The sequence below is a fragment of the Homalodisca vitripennis genome, chromosome 5, assembly GCF_021130785.1.
Source record: "Homalodisca vitripennis isolate AUS2020 chromosome 5, UT_GWSS_2.1, whole genome shotgun sequence".
NCBI lineage: Eukaryota > Metazoa > Arthropoda > Insecta > Hemiptera > Cicadellidae > Homalodisca > Homalodisca vitripennis.
In genome coordinates this window covers 139,099,644-139,119,580 of record NC_060211.1, presented here as the reverse complement: position 1 = coordinate 139,119,580, position 19,937 = coordinate 139,099,644, and the positions used below count along the sequence as shown (strand labels likewise).

The 19,937-nt window shown below is 30.2% G+C and overlaps 1 protein-coding gene across 1 annotated transcript; it reads left to right on the top strand.

Moving 5' to 3' along the window:
• Nucleotides 1–409: 409 nt before the first annotated feature.
• On the top strand, nucleotides 410–9,110 carry LOC124363937 (1,5-anhydro-D-fructose reductase-like). The gene is made up of 7 exons (XM_046819210.1): nucleotides 410–511; nucleotides 3,922–4,089; nucleotides 5,015–5,212; nucleotides 5,625–5,741; nucleotides 5,968–6,104; nucleotides 8,366–8,525; nucleotides 8,784–9,110. Exons 1-7 carry the CDS (start codon nucleotides 410–412, stop codon nucleotides 8,937–8,939), a joined length of 1,038 nt encoding a protein of 345 aa, XP_046675166.1. The 3' UTR covers nucleotides 8,940–9,110.
• Nucleotides 9,111–19,937: the final 10,827 nt, after the last annotated feature.

The window sequence follows — 19,937 nt, the reverse complement described above, 5'->3', positions numbered from 1 at the left end:
AAAAAATATTAGAAGCCTCTAAATACTATCTTATCTACCTACTATCTAGTGTGGAATTTTAGAAATTCATTTTAAGTTTTAAGGTAGGTTCTAAACTGGCTATAAATTAAAACTGTTTAACTAACTGAACGTCTATTGCACAACCTTACATGGAAGCAATGATAATAAAATAAAAATATGACTCGTAGTCCAATATTAGTAGCCAGTCGATATATTTCAGACTCTTGTGTAATATTCAGACCACTCCATTTGTAAAGAAGATTAAAACGTTTGTGTTTCTACATAGATAACGCCAGATTATGACACATCTAGAGAGGTGTTTCCTATTAGATACCAGTAGCTAATAAGACCACTTCACAGCTGCTATATATATTGACACGGATTATTACTGTTCACTACAGACGCAACCATGGCTGCAACTCTGACTAAAGCTTCAGTCATCACTTCCGCTGCGGGGATGAGAATGCCAGTTATCGGCCTTGGCACTCTGACACGAAGTTCAGAAGAAAAGGTATGTCTTAACTGTACTATATTATGATTATAAAATATTAATTGCAACCCAATGCCAAGTTTTACAATGTTGAATGACTTTAACAACACTTATTAATTAATAATTGTTTTTTAAAAACGTACATGCAAAATTGTGTTAGATGAAAAGTATGGAAAACTATAATTTATAAAATAAAAGTAATATTAAGAAAGAAAATGGAACAAAATAGAAAACACTTAAATAATCTCAGTAAAATAAATTTATCAGAATTTATATACACTGTGTCTCCAATCTAGAGGTCATGTTAAATGTAAACATGTTATGACAATGTCAACAGCTGTAGTAAAAAGATCACTTTGGGGTAATTTATTTAAAACAAAGTTTAATTCTACAACAAAATGGAAGACTAAAATAAAATAATTGGATTTAAAATAATCTACATGTTATTTAAAGATTTTCCAAGAAAAATCTTTACACTTTTACAGAATTATTTTTTACGTTACACATATGTCTTAAAATTTTCTACTTTGAAAAAAGAAAAAGTATGTCTTAATGAAATATGAAAGATTTGGTACTCTATTTTTAACATATTCTATATGAAATGTGCCTTACATTCTAAATATAAATCCATGTATGAGAGCGTTTGAGTGACAGCTAAAACACTCCGGTAAGTATCTTTTAGTTGTCTTCCCTTAGGTATAATATCATGATGATATCAGACTATTATAATTCCCTATTATTCTTCATGGAGTAATCAATACACCATTTCTAACTCTGATTAACCATGTTTAACAAGTAAAAAATAGCTGAATCTAAAAGTATCTTTATTATTGTAACATTACCTTATTTGTTCTGAATTAGGTAACAATTAGAGCAGTACTCAAAACCGGGTTAGCAAAATTTAATCTAATATGTAAGGATGGAAACACAGCACGGATGATATTTACCCGTTTTAGTTCCCCTGACATTCAAACTGGGTAATTAGTTGGAAGTAATTTCATCTCACCAGCAAATATGATATTAACACGTTTTAGTTCTCCTGACATTCAAACGGGGAAATTTGTTGGAAGTAGTTACATCTCACCAGCAAATATGATATTAACACGTTTTAGTTCTCCTGACATTCAAACGGGGAAATTTGTTGGAAGTAATTAAATCTCACCAGCAAATATGATATTCACCCGATATAGTTCTCTTGACATCCAAACGGGGTAATTTGTTGGAGGTAATTACATCTCACAGCTCTTATATCAGTGGTGATCCCATTCTAATGACTGAAAATCATAAGACGCCTACAGGAAGCCTTGGATATTGATTTTTGCAGTATTCTACATGTGTACACGAAGTACCAATAATTTTCAGTTGGGAACCATGCGTGTCATTGTGACTATTATTTTCCTCGATAATATCTTTCTGCATACGGCCTTGGTACCCGTTATTCTTATACTTAACTGTTAAAGCAGTTTTCATGAATATGTGATTTATGTCGTTACAATATAGCATATTATGTACAGGGTTTTAGTTTGGATTTGAAACTAAAAATAATTTAAATTAAAGTATTGACTCGTTTTATTTGTTTTGAAATGTACCTAAACTTTACCGGTTATTAAGACCTTGGTCCACGTATTCGTTGGTAGCTTTCGTGGTGTTTTAACTGTCTTGTACTAAATGTGTAAATAATAAGTATTATAAAACTATAAATTAAGAGATGAATGAATAAATTAAGAGGGACATCCGATCTGTCTATGGTGGCAGGTTAAATTGGCACATCAATCAACTCAATTATAATATGTCATTTACCGAGATATACTACTCTCATGTGTACTCAGCTTAAGTGTGCATTACTAATAGTATACTTTGTTGGTGAATCTCAAATATCATTGTGAAGTATGTACAAAACATTATAACAGATTAATATATTTTTATATATTTTGAAACACTGTATCTGTTGTGATAAAGTAATAATGGTTATGATGTTATAGCTATGATCTCTAAGAACATTTAAATTTTGAGGCTGTCTGTTTATATAAATAGTAGTAAAATATGGAACAAAACTTCGCCTTTAAATACTAGTGTTGCGCAATGCATTCTATTTTCTCGTGGTAATATATAACCTTGCCATTATGGCATGTTTAACCTTTTAAATGCTGATAGTGGTGAAACATTTTATAAGAAATTTTGAAAAGTGCAAAAATAATGTATTTTTGAATTTATAAAATTATATTGGTAATAATAATTATTATGGGGGTCGCATTTTCTAAGCTTAATAACAAGAATGGTTATTATTTGCTATTATTATTTATATTGTATTATTTAATAATATAAATTTAATATTATTTAATAGTAAATAATTTTATGATTGAATATGATCAGTCAATATAATTATTTAAATTATATGATCATTATAGGCTAAGTACAATATATGTCTGATGAATCAATTAAATATAAGATTTGCTCATAATAACTTCGAAGGCAGTGTAGAGATATGTAGTCTGTACTGTTTTGTGACTGGACTGATAAAATATAATATGCATCTTTAATGGTTTATCACCATCTTTAGACAGATGATACCAATTTGTACATAATTTATGAAATATATTCAAACTATGCTAAAAAATCTGATTTTTTAATATTTCTAAGTCCAATTTGAATGACCTATGAAAAGGTAGTTCCTTATCTTTATTAATATACTAGCTGTTTCCCACGCTTTTCATAAGATTTTCCCGTGTACAAGCACTTTTGGTTCCTGTGAATTTTATTTCTATCGCCGATGAAGAGTTTTCCTTGATGTCATGATCAAGACGCCGCATAAAAAGTGTATTCACACGTACATGTACTCTATTATAAAGTGTTCTAACACTCACGTTTTAAGTTTAGCCAGAAATTTATTTTAAATACAAGTATACATCATATCTTAGCTTAGACTAAGCGTCTTTAAATTGTGTTTGGCTATTTATTAAACGCAAATGTCTTGTAATTGCATCTTATTATGTGCATTTGCTTTGAAAACTCATTAAAGTACCTTTTCCACAGTACTGAAAAAAATATCTAAGGACTTTTTATAAGGGTTATACAAATTGATGTAGCTGTTTTTACCAATTTACGTTCAGGGATTATAACATAAAAAATGATTTATTGTTAGAAAATCTTGTAGTAAATTTAAAAAACAAACGGAGGTGTCTATAAAGTTTATAAAAAATTTTTTGTTGATTAATTATTATAATTTAATTTGTTTTTTTTATCATAGTTGGAATATTAGAATAGAAGTAATCATGTTAGTTTTACGTTTAGCAGGTTCTTAGTACCTTCCATCTAAATAGTGTTTTGCTATTCGTAACTTAAAACTTAATAATCTATTACAATTATTTATTTTAGTATTCTAATGAACTTAGACCATTAATCATTTATTAAATAAATAAGTGTTTCCATAGATCAGTGATGACGAAGTGGGAAGAGTTATCGACATGGCTATAGAGGCCGGCTACAGACACATAGACACGGCCTACATGTACAACAATGAGGCGGCCATTGGGAAAGCTCTCAAGAGATGGCTGGACAGTGGGAAGATTAAGAGGGAGGAACTGTTTATCGTTACCAAGGTAAAATAAAAGCAACAAATAAATAAAATATATTAAGGATTTTCGTATTCTACAGGAAATTGTTACCTATTAAGTATTTCTCAGAATTGTATGTTCTTAAGGTTTAGTTTAAAATAAGGTTAAGTTATTTCTAAATAAACATTGCTATGTAATCTTTCCTTAACAATTTTTTACGTAGTTTTTTCCCTAAGTAGAGTGCGTCAAACTATTTATAGGACTTGAATTTCGACTACTATGTGAACACGCATCTTTTAAATCGTTAGTATTTATAAACAAGTACATTTTGAGGGCACACACATGAATAGCACCGATCAAAAATGTTAATAACTCTAACATTATTGAAATAATTAACATTATTTACAACATAAAATTTACATAATTTAAAACATGGAAATCGTTAACATTATTTTAAATAAGAGCTCGCCGTCACACACAGGCCTAGGCCCACGTGCTGGTATTTTATGTTGTATCCTATTGATTTTAATTGCTGTATATTTGAAAGTAAAGAGCAAATAGATTTGATTTCAAAAAAATCTTGGGTGTATTATTTGGAAGTATGCTCTTTGTTCTAATTAATAAATTTGACAGTACCAATGTTAGATACTCAATTTCTAAAGGTTTACTGGCATACTACAGTATGCCTAAAAATAAAGTTCAAACAAAGAATATTACAGTAATAATTAATTGGATAACGTAAGCAATGCCAAGCGAACATGGGAAAAGGTTTCAACATTATCGCCTCTCATATTTGAAATATCTGTTGGATAACAAGTTACCAACACAGAATACCATTACTAGCCTCGACGTGTTTCTTGGGTTTAATAGCATACGGCTTAGAGCAGTATTCAGTTAATTGTAGTTTCAGGGAACTTACTGACAATTATGCTTTCATTTCTCTCTTACTGTATCTCTGTGTTGGTTACAGCTACCAATGGTTGCAATGAACAAGGACTTAGTGGAAGAATATCTTCTACGATCTCTAAAATCTCTCCAGTTAGATTACTTAGATCTGTTCCTTCTGCATAAACCTGTGGGTTTCCAGCCTGGAGAAGTTTTATTTCCTTTAGACCAGAATGGATACCTAAAACTAGACATGAACACCGATCACGTGGCAATCTGGAAGGTAAGTCTTTAATGTTCATAATGTTATTTTATTATTCCCTTCAATACAGAAATGTATTCTTACTACGTTGCATATACGCTACCAATTATTTTGAAACAGACTTTATTCAAACAATATGTGTCTTAAAATGGCTTTTACCTATAATTAAACTAATCTTTTACTTTCAACTAATTTTATATAAGAGCTATGGTAGTATGGTAGTATTTCAATTGGTATTACTCTTCGACAAAAGGCGTCCTATTTACTAAAATATTCATTATGACCGCCTACTTGGTTTCTAGAAATCAAAAGTGATGCATTATAACAATCATCTGATGTAAGGAAATTGCATCTCCCACGCGTAATAATCATAAACATATTTTTTTTAGTATTGATTTATTAATCTGAAAACAGTAATTACTGGATGTTGCAGGCTATGGAAGCGCAGGTGGATGCTGGTAGGACCAAGTTTATAGGAGTGTCTGACTTCAATATTCGCCAAATGGATCGCCTGTTGAAGATTGCCAGAATCCCTCCTTCCACAAACCAGGTGCAGTTTAAGTTTCTCCGTAATGACTAAACTATCCATTTTACTAGATGGGTTTTTGTAATTGAATTGTTTTATATATGGTATAATGCGTTTTGTAATTTGTGTGAAATGGGATTATGAATAATGCGTTAAAAAATTGAAAATATGATAATCGTATTGGTTTTGTTGCTGTATATTAAACAGCTATGACTAACAAAAATTAATTGTAATATTTTTTGTGTAACAGGTGGAATGCCACTTATACTTCCAGCAGAAAGAACTACGAGAGTGGGGAGAAAAGCACGGAGTACCTGTCACTGCCTACGCCTGCCTCGGCTCTCCTGCTGCGGTCTCCGTCTTCAACGGACCCAAGAACATGACCGAGTGAGTAGTAGAAAAAAACATCATGAATTTTAAAATGAAAAGTTATATTGGCAATATAATTTTAATTAAGAACCTGCCATAAGTTTTCTCGTTAATGTAAAAGAAATCAATGTAAGTTAGTTTAGATGATAATTTGAATGTTGGACAGCAGTGCCAGGTGTTCTAATCAAAGTTTAAAACAGGAGATCAAAGCTTATCTCCTTCTTTCTCTCTCTTCTTCCACTTACTCCGCTAAAACAAGAGAAAAAGGAAATTAATTGAGGATGTGAAAAAGCATAAAGATACTGATGCTTGTGCGATTATTTGAAATCAGACTGAAAGTTAAGGGGATTAGTAGTAGTAGGATAGACTATTTATTGATGATATTTATTGATTTTGTGATGAAGACGGTACAGGCAAATCGGTAAAAAATTAAACGTAAAGGAGTTAAGAAGCCAGTGCGGTAGACACTTGTTATGATAGTGTGCGGAGTGAGCTTGGACTATAGACACTGGGATGAAAAGTAATTTGTATTTAATAGAAACATTGAAGGACACGTAATAAGTGAACATTTCAAAAGGGATTTGACATTAAGCATGATATTAACAATGTAAGAGAAGTAACAGGAAACCCAGTACACAAGTTCATGTTGCAGTATTCTATCTTGATTATGAATACGCCAAATGAAGTAAAGGAATGGAAGGATTGTAGGGCCAAGTCTGATATAGGCTTGGCAAGATGACTCAGAGATTCGGCCACGTAGTAAAGCACTGTAATCAGACAAATTCGTCTTGACTTGTCTGTAGCAAATAACTCAACTTCGAAACAGTAAAGAAAGTATAGGCTGCGGAAACTGCAAATAGTACGACTACTGTCACAATTGAGCTTGGAAGAATGAACAATGTATGAAAGTGCCGTACAGACGTAAACATAAAAGTTTTCATGTCCAGGAAAAATAGATTAATTTAAAAAAGGAAGAAAGAAGAGTAGGGAAATATAAACTAAATAACTTATGATTTTTTGGCTTTGACAGCGTTAGTGAGTGGTAGAGAGATGTGTACGGCTGTATATAATGCAACATTTTAAAACATATTGGAATAGGGAAATAATTAAATTAAAAAGAAGCCTGGATGTATAAGTATACGTTTTTTAAGGCTGTGGAATAACACATTACATACATCCCGCTGTCTATCCAATTATTGTTTTAAGGAACTGGGGATCACGATTGGATTGACGAAATAGAACTCTAAGATAGAAAGTTTAATCTGCAAACTATACAGTATTTATAAGCATACAAGTTATTTCAGTAAATATTGATCATAGAGGAAACACGTGGCTCATGGCTCATGGAGAATCCTAGTCTAAGTTTGTTATTATAATAAATCTTTCACTTAAACATGAATTGGAGCTGCACCAAGTTTGAAAACTGAACTCATGGATGTTACCTAGCAGAGTAACATAATAGTTCTACCATTCCTTGTTTACATTGATGGTAACGAAGAAAAGAGGTGTGTAAAGGCAAGTGTAACTGGTAAGGAAAATCCATTACCATGTTAAAGAAATATCATGTTTTAAAATGAACCTTAAACTAATTTCTTTTTTTCGAATTTTTCTCATTTCTAATTTTCTTCGCCTACAAGCTCAATCATAGTTTTATAGATTGTGCACTTATAATTTAAATATAACGCATTCTTAGATATAATATTTACGTTTATCGAGCTAAGATGTATAAATATTCTACTGTACAATTCTAAGCACTATGCCTTCGCTTTCTTGTGTTATTTATTTCGCAAGTGTTGTTATGTAATAAAGCAACAAACTAGTAAGCGCTTCAAAGAAATTTACTCACACAAATTCATCAACACGTAGCCTATTTCATCACATCCATTACTTAATACTAAAGTATAAAAAATAGTACTTTACTTGCAAATATAATTTTTTTTAGACAAGATACGTTTTTCATTCCAAATTCAAAGACACAGTTTTGTGTTATTACTTTCTGTACTTGTTTTCTATCTTGTTTTTAGTTACACAATTTTATTTAAAGTTAATTTTAAATCTTAAAATTAAAACCGTAAAAGAAGCCTTAAAATTATGTTTATGTTTAGAGCCCTAATAGTGTGTGTGTCCATTGTCAGGAGGAGAGGTTGTATGCAGCCATAATCTACTCGTATATGAAAACTCCCAATTAGGATTGCCACCTATTTTAAGGCAGCGATACTCAAAGAAAATAAATTTTCAAGGTTCAAAACACTGACAGTATATGTATAATCTGTTTGCAGGTCTCAACTCAAATCTCCAATGACAGAAGATGATGTGGTGCACATAGCCAAGGTCCACAAGAAAACTGTAGGCCAAATTCTGCTGAGACACCTGCTGCAGCTTGGGGTGGCGGTCATACCGAAAAGTTCTAATCCTGAACGTCTCAAACAGAACCTGGATGTTAGTATACGTTTTTGATTCCGTATATATTATTTTATATTTATTATATTATTATTAAGTTTTCTATATGTCACTACTAAAAAATGCACATTGTTGAACCATACGACTGATAATTATTATAATAATACTATTATTGTTAATTCTCTTTCTTCTAAATTGATGATCTTATGTCCATAGTACTATTCGGTGTATTAAATAATTATAATTTTTTTAATTTCTTCCGGTAGAATTTCCTTTAATTTGTGTTGTATCTTGCAGATATTTGACTTCCAACTGTCCACTACAGAAATGGGGAAGCTGAATGCTTTGGATCAAGGTGAAGAGGGTAGAAAGTTTTTCGTGTCAAACCTTGGAAAAGGATACGATACTCATCCTGAGTGTCCTTATCCTAAGTGTCCTGAGCATCGTAATTAGAAAATTTCAGTATGTTTTGATACTATTACAGCATATGACGTATTATGTTGTGTTCTCCTATGATAATAAATTAATATGTTAAGTCTTACCACTAGAACTATTGTGTATAGTGATTAGTAAAAAAGTCAATTATATACAATATAATGTACAATAAAATGTTGCATCCTTCAATCCAAAAATTGTTGATAAATCTCCTGTTATTTTAAGGATTATAGACTTAGTATCATTATTAATGTTTGGTACGTTATATCATTATAAGATGTTATCAAATATTTTTCTCTAAAAATTTCAAATAATAATTTTGATTTGTATTTCAAGTTTACAAAGAAACTAGAACAAATAAAAATGTTTAACATTTGTCAGATTGCTGATATATAATAAAACAGTACTAAAATACCACTAATATCATAAATGCGAAAGATTGAATGTTTGGAATATTTTGATGTTTGGATATTTGGAGATTTGTCCTCGAATGACGCTGAAACTGCCATACGGATTGTGCTGAAATTTGGAACAGGTATAGCTTTTGGTCAGAATTAACATTTAGAGTGCTTTTTACCACCCATAACACATTTATTTCACTAAATAAAGTCAAATTCGTATTGATAAATTTGTTTGTTTACATTCGAATGTTATGATAAGAACGAAACGTAATAACGTTTCATGATTAAAATTAAACTGGCAGTAAACAGCTGTTGACAGCTATAATTCGACAAACTTTCTGAAACATCTGTTTGCATTGCTAATGAAAATAATAAGATAATGGTGGGCGACTTATTATGCCAAAACACCGAGGGTGAATTCAAACGACCACAATATACCCATTTAACCGCAGCAACTTTTTACTTGTACGATACACTTTCGTCATTGGGATAAAAAGACTAATTCTTATTGATACTGAAGCCATCGATGAACTTCAATAAATGATCATGGAATGTGGGAGGGAAATACTAATCTTATAAAAACTGTTTCACTTTACGACTTCAGGATCCCAAAACTCTGTTATTTAAACTTAAATCTACATTGGATCAGGAGATTGGAATAGCTTTGAGTGACTATCGATTATCTCTAGCCTGTTTATTATGTCATAGAAAAAGAATACATATATATATATATATATATATATATATATATATAGATATTCAAGCAACACGATGTTACTTGTATAATAAACTCATACGCAGTATAATTCATTTATAAAAATACTAGCAGTTACTGTATATATATATATATATATATTGTCCTGTTTTTCAACAGAGAATTGCGTGCGAAGGCGCGGGTAACTGCTAGTATTTTTATAAATGAATTACACTGCGTATGAGATTATTATACAAGTAACATCGTGCATTCAAGAATTAACGCATTTAACATTTAGTACAATCAAATTGTTTTCTTGTTGATTAATTACATTACTGTCATATTAAAGTGTTAATTATGATATAATATAAAAAATTTATATATCTAAACTTGAATTCTTTGATTTTTATTTTTACAAAATTGTAAAATTTTTTTATTATAAATGCAAGTTTAACATTACAGTATTAGTTCATTACTATATTTAGTTGTCTTATATTGTAACAATTATTGGAGTGGTAATAAAATATAATTACCATCGTAGCTCTACAATATAACAATGTCTGAATGCATGTGTGACGTCAGGTATTAATTCAATGTGGAATTTAGTAGCAAATCGGTAATATCTCTATTACTAATAAAGAGACACTTTATGTTTTAGTATATATTTAATTTAGCACTGTTTTTTATTCTTTGATGTTTTGAATTAATTTATATTTACCTAATTTAAAGTTTATATATACCGAATTTGTGAAGCATGACTTATGGAAGTAGGTGCAAAGTCTCATTTATTTATTTCCAACGCACATACATCTCCATTTTATATAACAGGATTATAATGATAGTGAACTTACAAGCAAAGTAACCTAACAGTAAATACCGAAGGGATAAATGGACGTGTGGGCGGCTCGGTAGACAAGTGACAGAACAGTGTATTAAGATAATGGTAACTAAAGGCAATATGAAACTTGGAAATTATGAAATCAAGATAAGTGACATTAAATAACAGGATTATTGACAGCAATAAGTAGTTTCTGTTCAAAAGGCATAGTCTATAACTCTGTTACAAGTAGACTATGGCAATAAAATGACAAAATAAACTATAGAATGTTATGACCAAAAGAAGAAGTGTTATTACGTGTCACCGAACTAAAAAAGCTTTATTTATGATACGAGACTACTGGTAACTCCAAGTGGATGATTATTTGAGACGCGACTGGTGAACACTAGTGAAAGAATACTAGAGACTGATAACTAGTAACTTCTTGTGACTGAGTACTAAAGTCTAGCCACTGCTGAAAATGGTGACTGAGTTCTACAGATTGATTACTGGTGAATACTACTGACTGAGTATTACTAGAGGATGGATAGTGGTGACTGCTAGTGACTGAGTACTACAGACTGACTACTGGTTACTACTAATGATCTATTACAAGAGACTGTCCACTGATGGCTTTTTGTGACAGTACTATATGCTTGGCCACTGGTGACTATTGGTGACTGAGTTCTACAGATCGACTATTGGTGAATATTAGTGACTGACTACTAAAGACTGATCACTGTTGACTGTGTACTCGAGTGAATGCTACTGGTGAATACTAGTGAAAGAATACTATAGACTCTTAACTGGTAACTTCTTGTGATTGAGTACTAAAGTCTGGCCACTACTGAAAATGGTGACTGAGTACTACAGACTAACTATTGGTGACTATTAGTGACTGATTAATCGTGACGTATTCCTAGTTACTGAGTACTAGAGACTGGCTACTGGTAACTATTTACAGGATTCTAGTACAACACAGATTCAATCCGGTTCTTTCACCATTTGCAGGCAGTGACGAGCCAAATCTTATCCCACCCAACAGTAACTAAATACATACACTTTATTACTCACTTAAGAGCATTTATTCATAAACAGATTTGTAAGTTTGATTTTAAGTTGAAACCTATCCATTTTCCATCATACTGCTCCTCTGTAACAGAGAATTTGTACTTCTTCCTGAACGTTTCTATTTACATTTCTTTAATAACATTTTAAACCATTACACATACACACCATTAAGAAAACTCGACAAAATATATTTTCATAGTTGTAATAGATATTAGAGGCACTCTTGAGAATTGTGGTTTGGGGGGGGGGAAGTTCTTGGGAGTCTCATCTCCAACTCACACGTTTAATGCACATACTCGTACATCAAGACAAGTGACATAGTGCTACTTCTATTTAGTTCGCAAACTTTAAATCAAATTAATTGTAGAGAGTTATAACCATACATTTAATATTGTTTATAGAGATATCACAAAAATATTGTTAGTGCAGATATTTGTATTATATTGTACATAAAAAATATTATTTACTTTTATAACTTCAGTTGACGTCTCACTGTATTTTACATATAGACTCTTTTTATTTTAAAGAATTCAAAATCCAGTTGTTGTGTGATTTTTGTAATGGCATACGTCAACTATAACTCCGTAGCAGGGAAGTTTAGTGGAGAATAGTTGTTAACTCACAGTTATATTTAAGGATGATTTAAATGTCCACTGGTCTCGGCATTAAAAATAATTGTAAACAAACATCTAGGGATCTTTTTGTTATTAGTGATCTAAGTTTGGATTGGACACTTTGGATACTTTATCTGTCACTAATTCAGTTTTATTAGTATTAGAAAAATGTATGTTTTTATATTTCCTTTACACGCACTTGAATTTATATTAATGTATTTATTTAAAAATCTTAAAATTAAATGACGATGAAATATTTTTCACTTAAGGTTTGGAAACTAATAATTTTTCTTTAAAAAAGAAATTGCTTACAACTAAGGAACTTAACATACGCTTCTCTTATTGCTGTTTAATCATGGCCAGTAATCGGAAATATACCAAAGCCTTTTTAAAAATTTAGATTATTGTTAAAATGTTTGAAATTAGTCCCGACAGAACTTCTTGAGTATATTAAGGTATTATCAGTCACAAGAACATAATGACAAATGTTCTAAAGAACATTTCATGAATGAAAATTACTGAGATATTGGATAACATTCAGACAACCCCCAAGAGGAATTTTCTGTGTATACAGTCTAGTGCTAGTTATATACTAGAAATAATGTGAGAGGAACTCTCTTAAGGACCAAGGAACAGGGCTTCAGGTCAGAGTACACTTATACTTGTCAGAGTAAAGGAAGTTCCCACCACAATCCCTATAACTTTTCTGTTTTATAAAGATCAAAGGATTTATTTTCGCACATGTTTATCTAACCAACTGAGGACTTTTTTCTTCATATACAGAATTTTTTGACCCCTCCACCCAAGTAGGGCAAGTAGGAACTCCTATCAAATGACAACTTATTTTGAAGGTATTACAGAGCAAAGAAGAATATAAAAAACTAGAGTTCACTAATGTTAGTCTATCAGATTGGGCGGCAAATTAAAGTTTGAATTGTTAAAACCTTCACTCACTACGTGTTTTGAAAACGACACGATATGATGAAACTAGTTATAAAAAGAAACAGCAAACATCAGCAACCATTATTAGTATAGCGTTTATTATGGATTGTTTTACCGAAGCCAAGTAAGAAATACTGGGAATACCAATGGTCGGTTTTGCCATGTTATCTGTTTTTGTTACCATGTGACACATTAACTAGATAGTAGGTGAGATACATTTAGTCTAGTTACAATCCTGGTAATTAATAAGAGATAATTTGTAAGAGTTCCTATTAAAAAATCATGATTTTAATAAACGAATTATAATGTAGTCGTTTTATAATAATATATATATATATATATATATATATATATATATATATATATATATATACTAGCAGACCCGACAGACGTTGTCCTGTACACACGTCTTTAATTCGAAAATTTTAAACTTTGATTAATCTGTAACAATCTGGGCTGTTTTGATAAAAATGTCTATTAAAAAGTTATTACAATATCTAACTTCATCACATGTACATTTAATCACACTTCGACCAACCGATAGTATGTGAGTATAACATGAGTGATGTGAAATGTAGAGGATGTTTTAAATGAAAACTTTCTTAATCTGAAGGTAAAAAAGTTGCAACAAACTATTTTATAACAGGTATATTTTTTCAATTTACAACTTAATTTATTGTAATGCCATTGAATGTACAATATTTTTTGTTAATCCTTCAGGAGTATACACAAACAAATTAGATGATTTTCCGATACGGCTGAAGTATAATAAGTGACCTCCATCACAATCAAATTATTGATATTTCTGAATAGCCTATATAACTACTATCCGAATTAGATTATAGTTATGTAAAGGCTAAAGTATAAAAAGCGGCCACCATCACAATCGAATTATTGATATTTCTGAATAGTCTATCTAAACTAACGAATTTCATTATACTTAATTAAAATTACAGTATAGTATCGGAACTGGCCAACAGAATTTAATTTATCTAAAATACTAAATAAGTATTCCGTATAGGGCTGAAGTATAATAAGTGGCCACCATTACAATCGAATTATAGATATTTCTGAATAGCCTATCTAAACTACTAAAATGACGATCTGAATTAGATTATAGTTATTTAAAGGCTGAATTATAATAAGTGGCCAACATCGCAATCAAAACTATTGATATTTCTAATTAGCCTATCTAAACTACCGAATTTCATTATTTTTATATTTATATTTCTTGTGTGCGTGTGTATGGAGCTGAACTCCTCCTAAATGGGTGGACCATCTTGGAATGTTTTACATTGTATCCAGCAGAATGCGCTACGATCACAGTTTCAAATGTTTTCTATTTTAATTCCAGGTTTTCCTGACAGTTTGTGCTGCTATCAAATATGTGTGTTGTTTTGTAACATCGTGTAATTATTGTGTGATTGCTAATTGTAATATTACATTAATAGAGATTGAAGATGTTTGAAGTACATAAAAAACTATAGTCATTCATTGAAGTTATTGAACTAATTTTGAAAATTTATTGAACAAAGTGAGTATATTGGTTGCATAAACTAAGTAGCATACAAATCAAAAGGTTGTGTTTCTATGTGTAAATAACTATTGTTAACAGTTTGGTCACATAAGTTCAAATTAAGTAGCATATAAATCACATGATTGAATAACTATTCGTCCTCTTCCACGAAGACGTGGCATTTTTCTGTAAAAATAAAATTCTGTGTTATAGTACACAATGAATATGAGTAACTTATTGAATATGTAATTTTAATTAAGTAACTTCTAGATAAAAATGTATAACAACATAGACTACGGTATCCAAAATACTGAAGAAGTATTCCCTATAGGTTTGAAGTACAATAAGTGGCCACCATCACAATCGAATTATTGATATTTCTGATTAATCTATCTAAACTACCGAATTACATTATAATTATTTTAAATTACAGTATAGTTCGGAACTGGCCAACAGAATTTAATTTATCTAATATACTAAATAAGTATTCCCTATAGGTCTGAAGTACAATAAGTGGCCACCATCACAATCAAATTATTGATATATCTGAACAGCCTATCTAAACTACTAAAATGACGATCCAAATTATAGTTATTTAAAGGCTGAAGTATAATAAGCAGCCACCATCTCAATCGAATTATTGATATTTCTGATTAGCCTATCTAAACTACTGAATTTCATTTTAGTTATTTAAAATTACAATATAGTATCAGAACTGGCCAAGAAAATTTAATTTAAAACTAATTCCTACATTATTAACAATAGTTATTGACACATATGATTCTCTATTAATTTAATATTACAATTAGCACTCAATACAATAATTACACGATGATACAAAACAACACACAAATTTGATAGCAGCACAAACTGTCGGGAAAACCTGGAATTAAAGTAGAAAAACATTTGAAACTGCGAACGTAGCGCATTCTGCTGGATCCAATTTAAAACATACCAAGATAAAAACCAATTTATTTATAAACCAAAAATTAACTGATCAATCACTGCACACTTAATATTTACGAATTTCAGTTAAAAGTGTATTTTACTAAAACTTCCAATTTATATCTGGATAATCTCTATTGATATTCCTGATTAGCCTATCTAAACTACCGAATTTCATTATCTTTATATTTATATTTCTTGTGTGCGTGTGTATGGAGCTGAACTCCTCCTGAATGAGTGGACCATCTTGGAATGTTTGACCTTGTATCCAGCAGAATGCTCTGCGATCACAGTTTCAAATGTTTTCTATTTTAATTCCAGATTTTCCTGACAGTTTGTGCTGCTATCAAATATGTATGTTGTTTTTGTAACATCGTGTAATTATTGTGTGAGTGCTAATTGTAATATTACATTGATAGAGATTGAAGATGTTCGAAGTATATAAAAAACTATAGTTATATATTGAAGTTATTGAACTAATTTTGTAAATTTATTGAACGAAGTGAGTATATTGGTCGCATAACCTAAGTAGCTTACAAATCAAAAGGTTGTGTTTCTATATGTGAATAACTATTGTTAACAGTTTGGTCACATAAGTTCAAATTAAGTAGCATATAAATCACATGATTGAATAACTATTCGTCCTCTCCCACAAAGACGTGGCATTTTTCTGTAAAAATAAAATTCTGTATAATAGTACACAATGAATATGAGTAACTTATTGAATATGTAATTTTAATTAAGTAACTTCTAGATAAAAATGTATAACAACATAGACTACGGTATCTAAAATACTGAAGAAGTATTCCCTATAGGTTTGAAGTACAATAAGTGGCCACCATCACAATCGAATTATTGATATTTCTGATTAATCTATCTAAACTACCGAATTACATTATAATTATTTAAAATTACAGTATAGTATCGGAACTGGCCAACAGAATTTAATTTATCTAATATACTAAATAAGTATTCCCTATAGGTTTGAAGTACAATAAGTGGCCACCATCACAATCGAATTATTGATATATCTGAATAGCCTATCTAAACTACTAAAATGACGATCCGAATTAGATTATAGTTATTTAAAGGCTGAAGTATAATAAGCAGCCACCATCACAATCAACTTATTGATATTTCTGATTAGTCTATCTAAACTACTGAATTACATTATAGTTTTTTGCAATTACAGTATAGTATCGAAACTGGCCAACAGAATTTAATTGATCTAATATACTAAATAAGTATTCCCTATAGGTCTGAAGTACAAAAAACTGAATTTCATTATAGTTACTTTAAATTACAGTATAGTATCAGAACTGGCCAACAGAATTTAATTTAAAACCAATTCCTACATTATTAACAATAGTTATTGACACATGTGATTCTCTATTAACTTAATATTACAATTAGCACTCACGCAATAATTTTACGATGATACAAACCAACACACAAATTTGATAGCAGCACAAACTGTCGGGAAAACCTGGAATTAAAATAGAAAAACATTTGAAACTGCGATCGTAGCACATTCTGCTGGATCTAATTTAAAACATACCAAGATAAAAAACAATTTATTTATAAACAAAAATTAACTGATCAATCGCTGCACACTTAATATTTACGAATTTCAGTTAAAAGTGTATTTTACTAAAACTGCCAATTTTATATCTGGATAACCTCTATTGATATTCCTGATTAGCCTATCTAAACTACCGAATTTCATTATAGTTATTTAAAATTACAGTATAGTATCAGAACTGGCCAACAGAATTTAATTTAAAACCAATTCCTACACTATTAACAATAGTTATTCACACATGTGATTTGTATGCTACTTAATTTGAACTTATCTGACCGATTTTGACTGCAGATTAAAAATGTAAAATTACAACAAATTATTTTAAATCCATTAGTTTGATTTGTATGCTACTTAGGTTATTTGAGGTAATGCGACCAATAATCTCTATTAATGTACTATTATAATCTTAGCACTCACACAATAATTACACGATGTTTTATTTTTTATTTTCTTCTTTTTGCCTGTTGGCTTTTATAAACTTATAATGCGGCCACGTAGTACACTTTTTATAACTTCATTCTATTATATTTTAATGTTATTTGCCGTATTTACTTTTGAAACATGAACCTTACAAAACAACACACACACACATTGATAGCAGCACAAACTGTCAATTTCAGTTAAAAGCTAAAACTTCCAATCTGGATAATCTCTATCCTCCAAAGTGAGTACAGAATATATTGAAATAAGAAGTGGTGTTATTTTTACATGTTTATGCTTACTCTATGCTTTCAAGACTATAATTGATTAAACGTATGGCTGTGTTGTAATATTATAATGTTTACATAGAACAATTGGTGAAAATTTAACTTTGCAATCTGCATTAGACTACTGATCAAGCACTTTATAATAACGTAATATAAATGTAAACAAATGTTTCTGCCTCTTTGGTGAACTTCAGCTGGAAATATTCACAGCTGTTAAGTATTAGTTCACTTTGTATTACGTGTCGTAGCACAGTCTGTCGGATCCAATATAAAACACTCCAACATCAACAACAATTTATAATTAAAAATTTAATTTAATTTGACCGAATAAATAACTATGATGAAATTCAGTAGTTTGGATAGGCTATTCAGAAATATCAATAATTCAATTGTGATGGTGGCTGCTTATTATACTTCAGCCTTTAAATAACTATAATCCAATTCGGATAGTAGTTTGGATAGGCTATTCAGAAATATCAATAATTCGATTGTGATGGAGGCCAATTATTATAGCCTACTTTAGCCATATCGGAAAACCATCTAATTTGTTTATGTACACTCCTGAAGGATTAACAAAAAATATTGTACATTCAATAGCATTACGATAAATTAAGTTGTAAATTAAAAAATATACTTGTTATAAAATTAGTAATTTAAAATTACAATATAGTATCGGAACTGGCCAACAGAATTTAATTTAAAACCAATTCCTACACTATTAACAATAAGTAGTTATTCACAAATGTGATTTGTATGCTACTTAATTTGAACTTCTGTGACCAATTCTTACTGCAGATTAAAAAATGTAAAGTACAACAAATTATTTTAAATCAAATTAGTTTAAAACTTGATTATCTAAACTGTTAACAATATTCACACATAGAAACACAACCTTTTGATTTGTATGCTACTTAGGTTATTTGAGGTATGCGACCAATATACTCACTTCAATAAATGTGCAAAATGAGTTCAATAACTTTAATAAATAACTATAGTTTTTTATGCACTTAAAACATCTTCAATCTCTATTAAGTATTATAACAATTAGCACTCAAACAATAATTACAGAATGTTACAAAACAACACACAGATTTGATAGCAGCACAAACTGTCGGGAAAACCTGGAATTATAATAGAAAAACATTCTGGCTGTGTTGTAATATTATAATGTTTACGTAGAACAATTGGTGAAACTTCATCTTTGCAATCTGCATTACACTACTGATCAAGCACTTTACAAATTTAAAATATGAACTTTCTAAATTTTAAATGTGAACAAATGTTTCTGCCTCTTTTGATGAACTTCAGCTGAAAATATTCACAGCTGTTAAGTATCAGTTTACTTTGTATTACGTGTCGTTCGTAGCGCAGTCTGGCGGATCCAATGTAAAACATTCCAACATCAACAACAACTTATTATTAAAAAAATTAATTAAATAAACTATTTAAATTGGACCGAATTATTAATCTAAACCATTCTCGGATCCACCTGAAGACACACAAACAGTTTCATTAAAATCGGTCCACCCGTTTAGGAGGAGTTCATTAACATACACACGCACACAAGAAATATATATATATATATATATATATATATATATATATATATATATATATATATATATATATATATATAATAAAAGATATCAAATAGCGATATAGATATTTAAGCCTCTTTTTAAATAAATTATGTTAGTGTTTGTGCATATGCTGTTGGTTGCTAACAA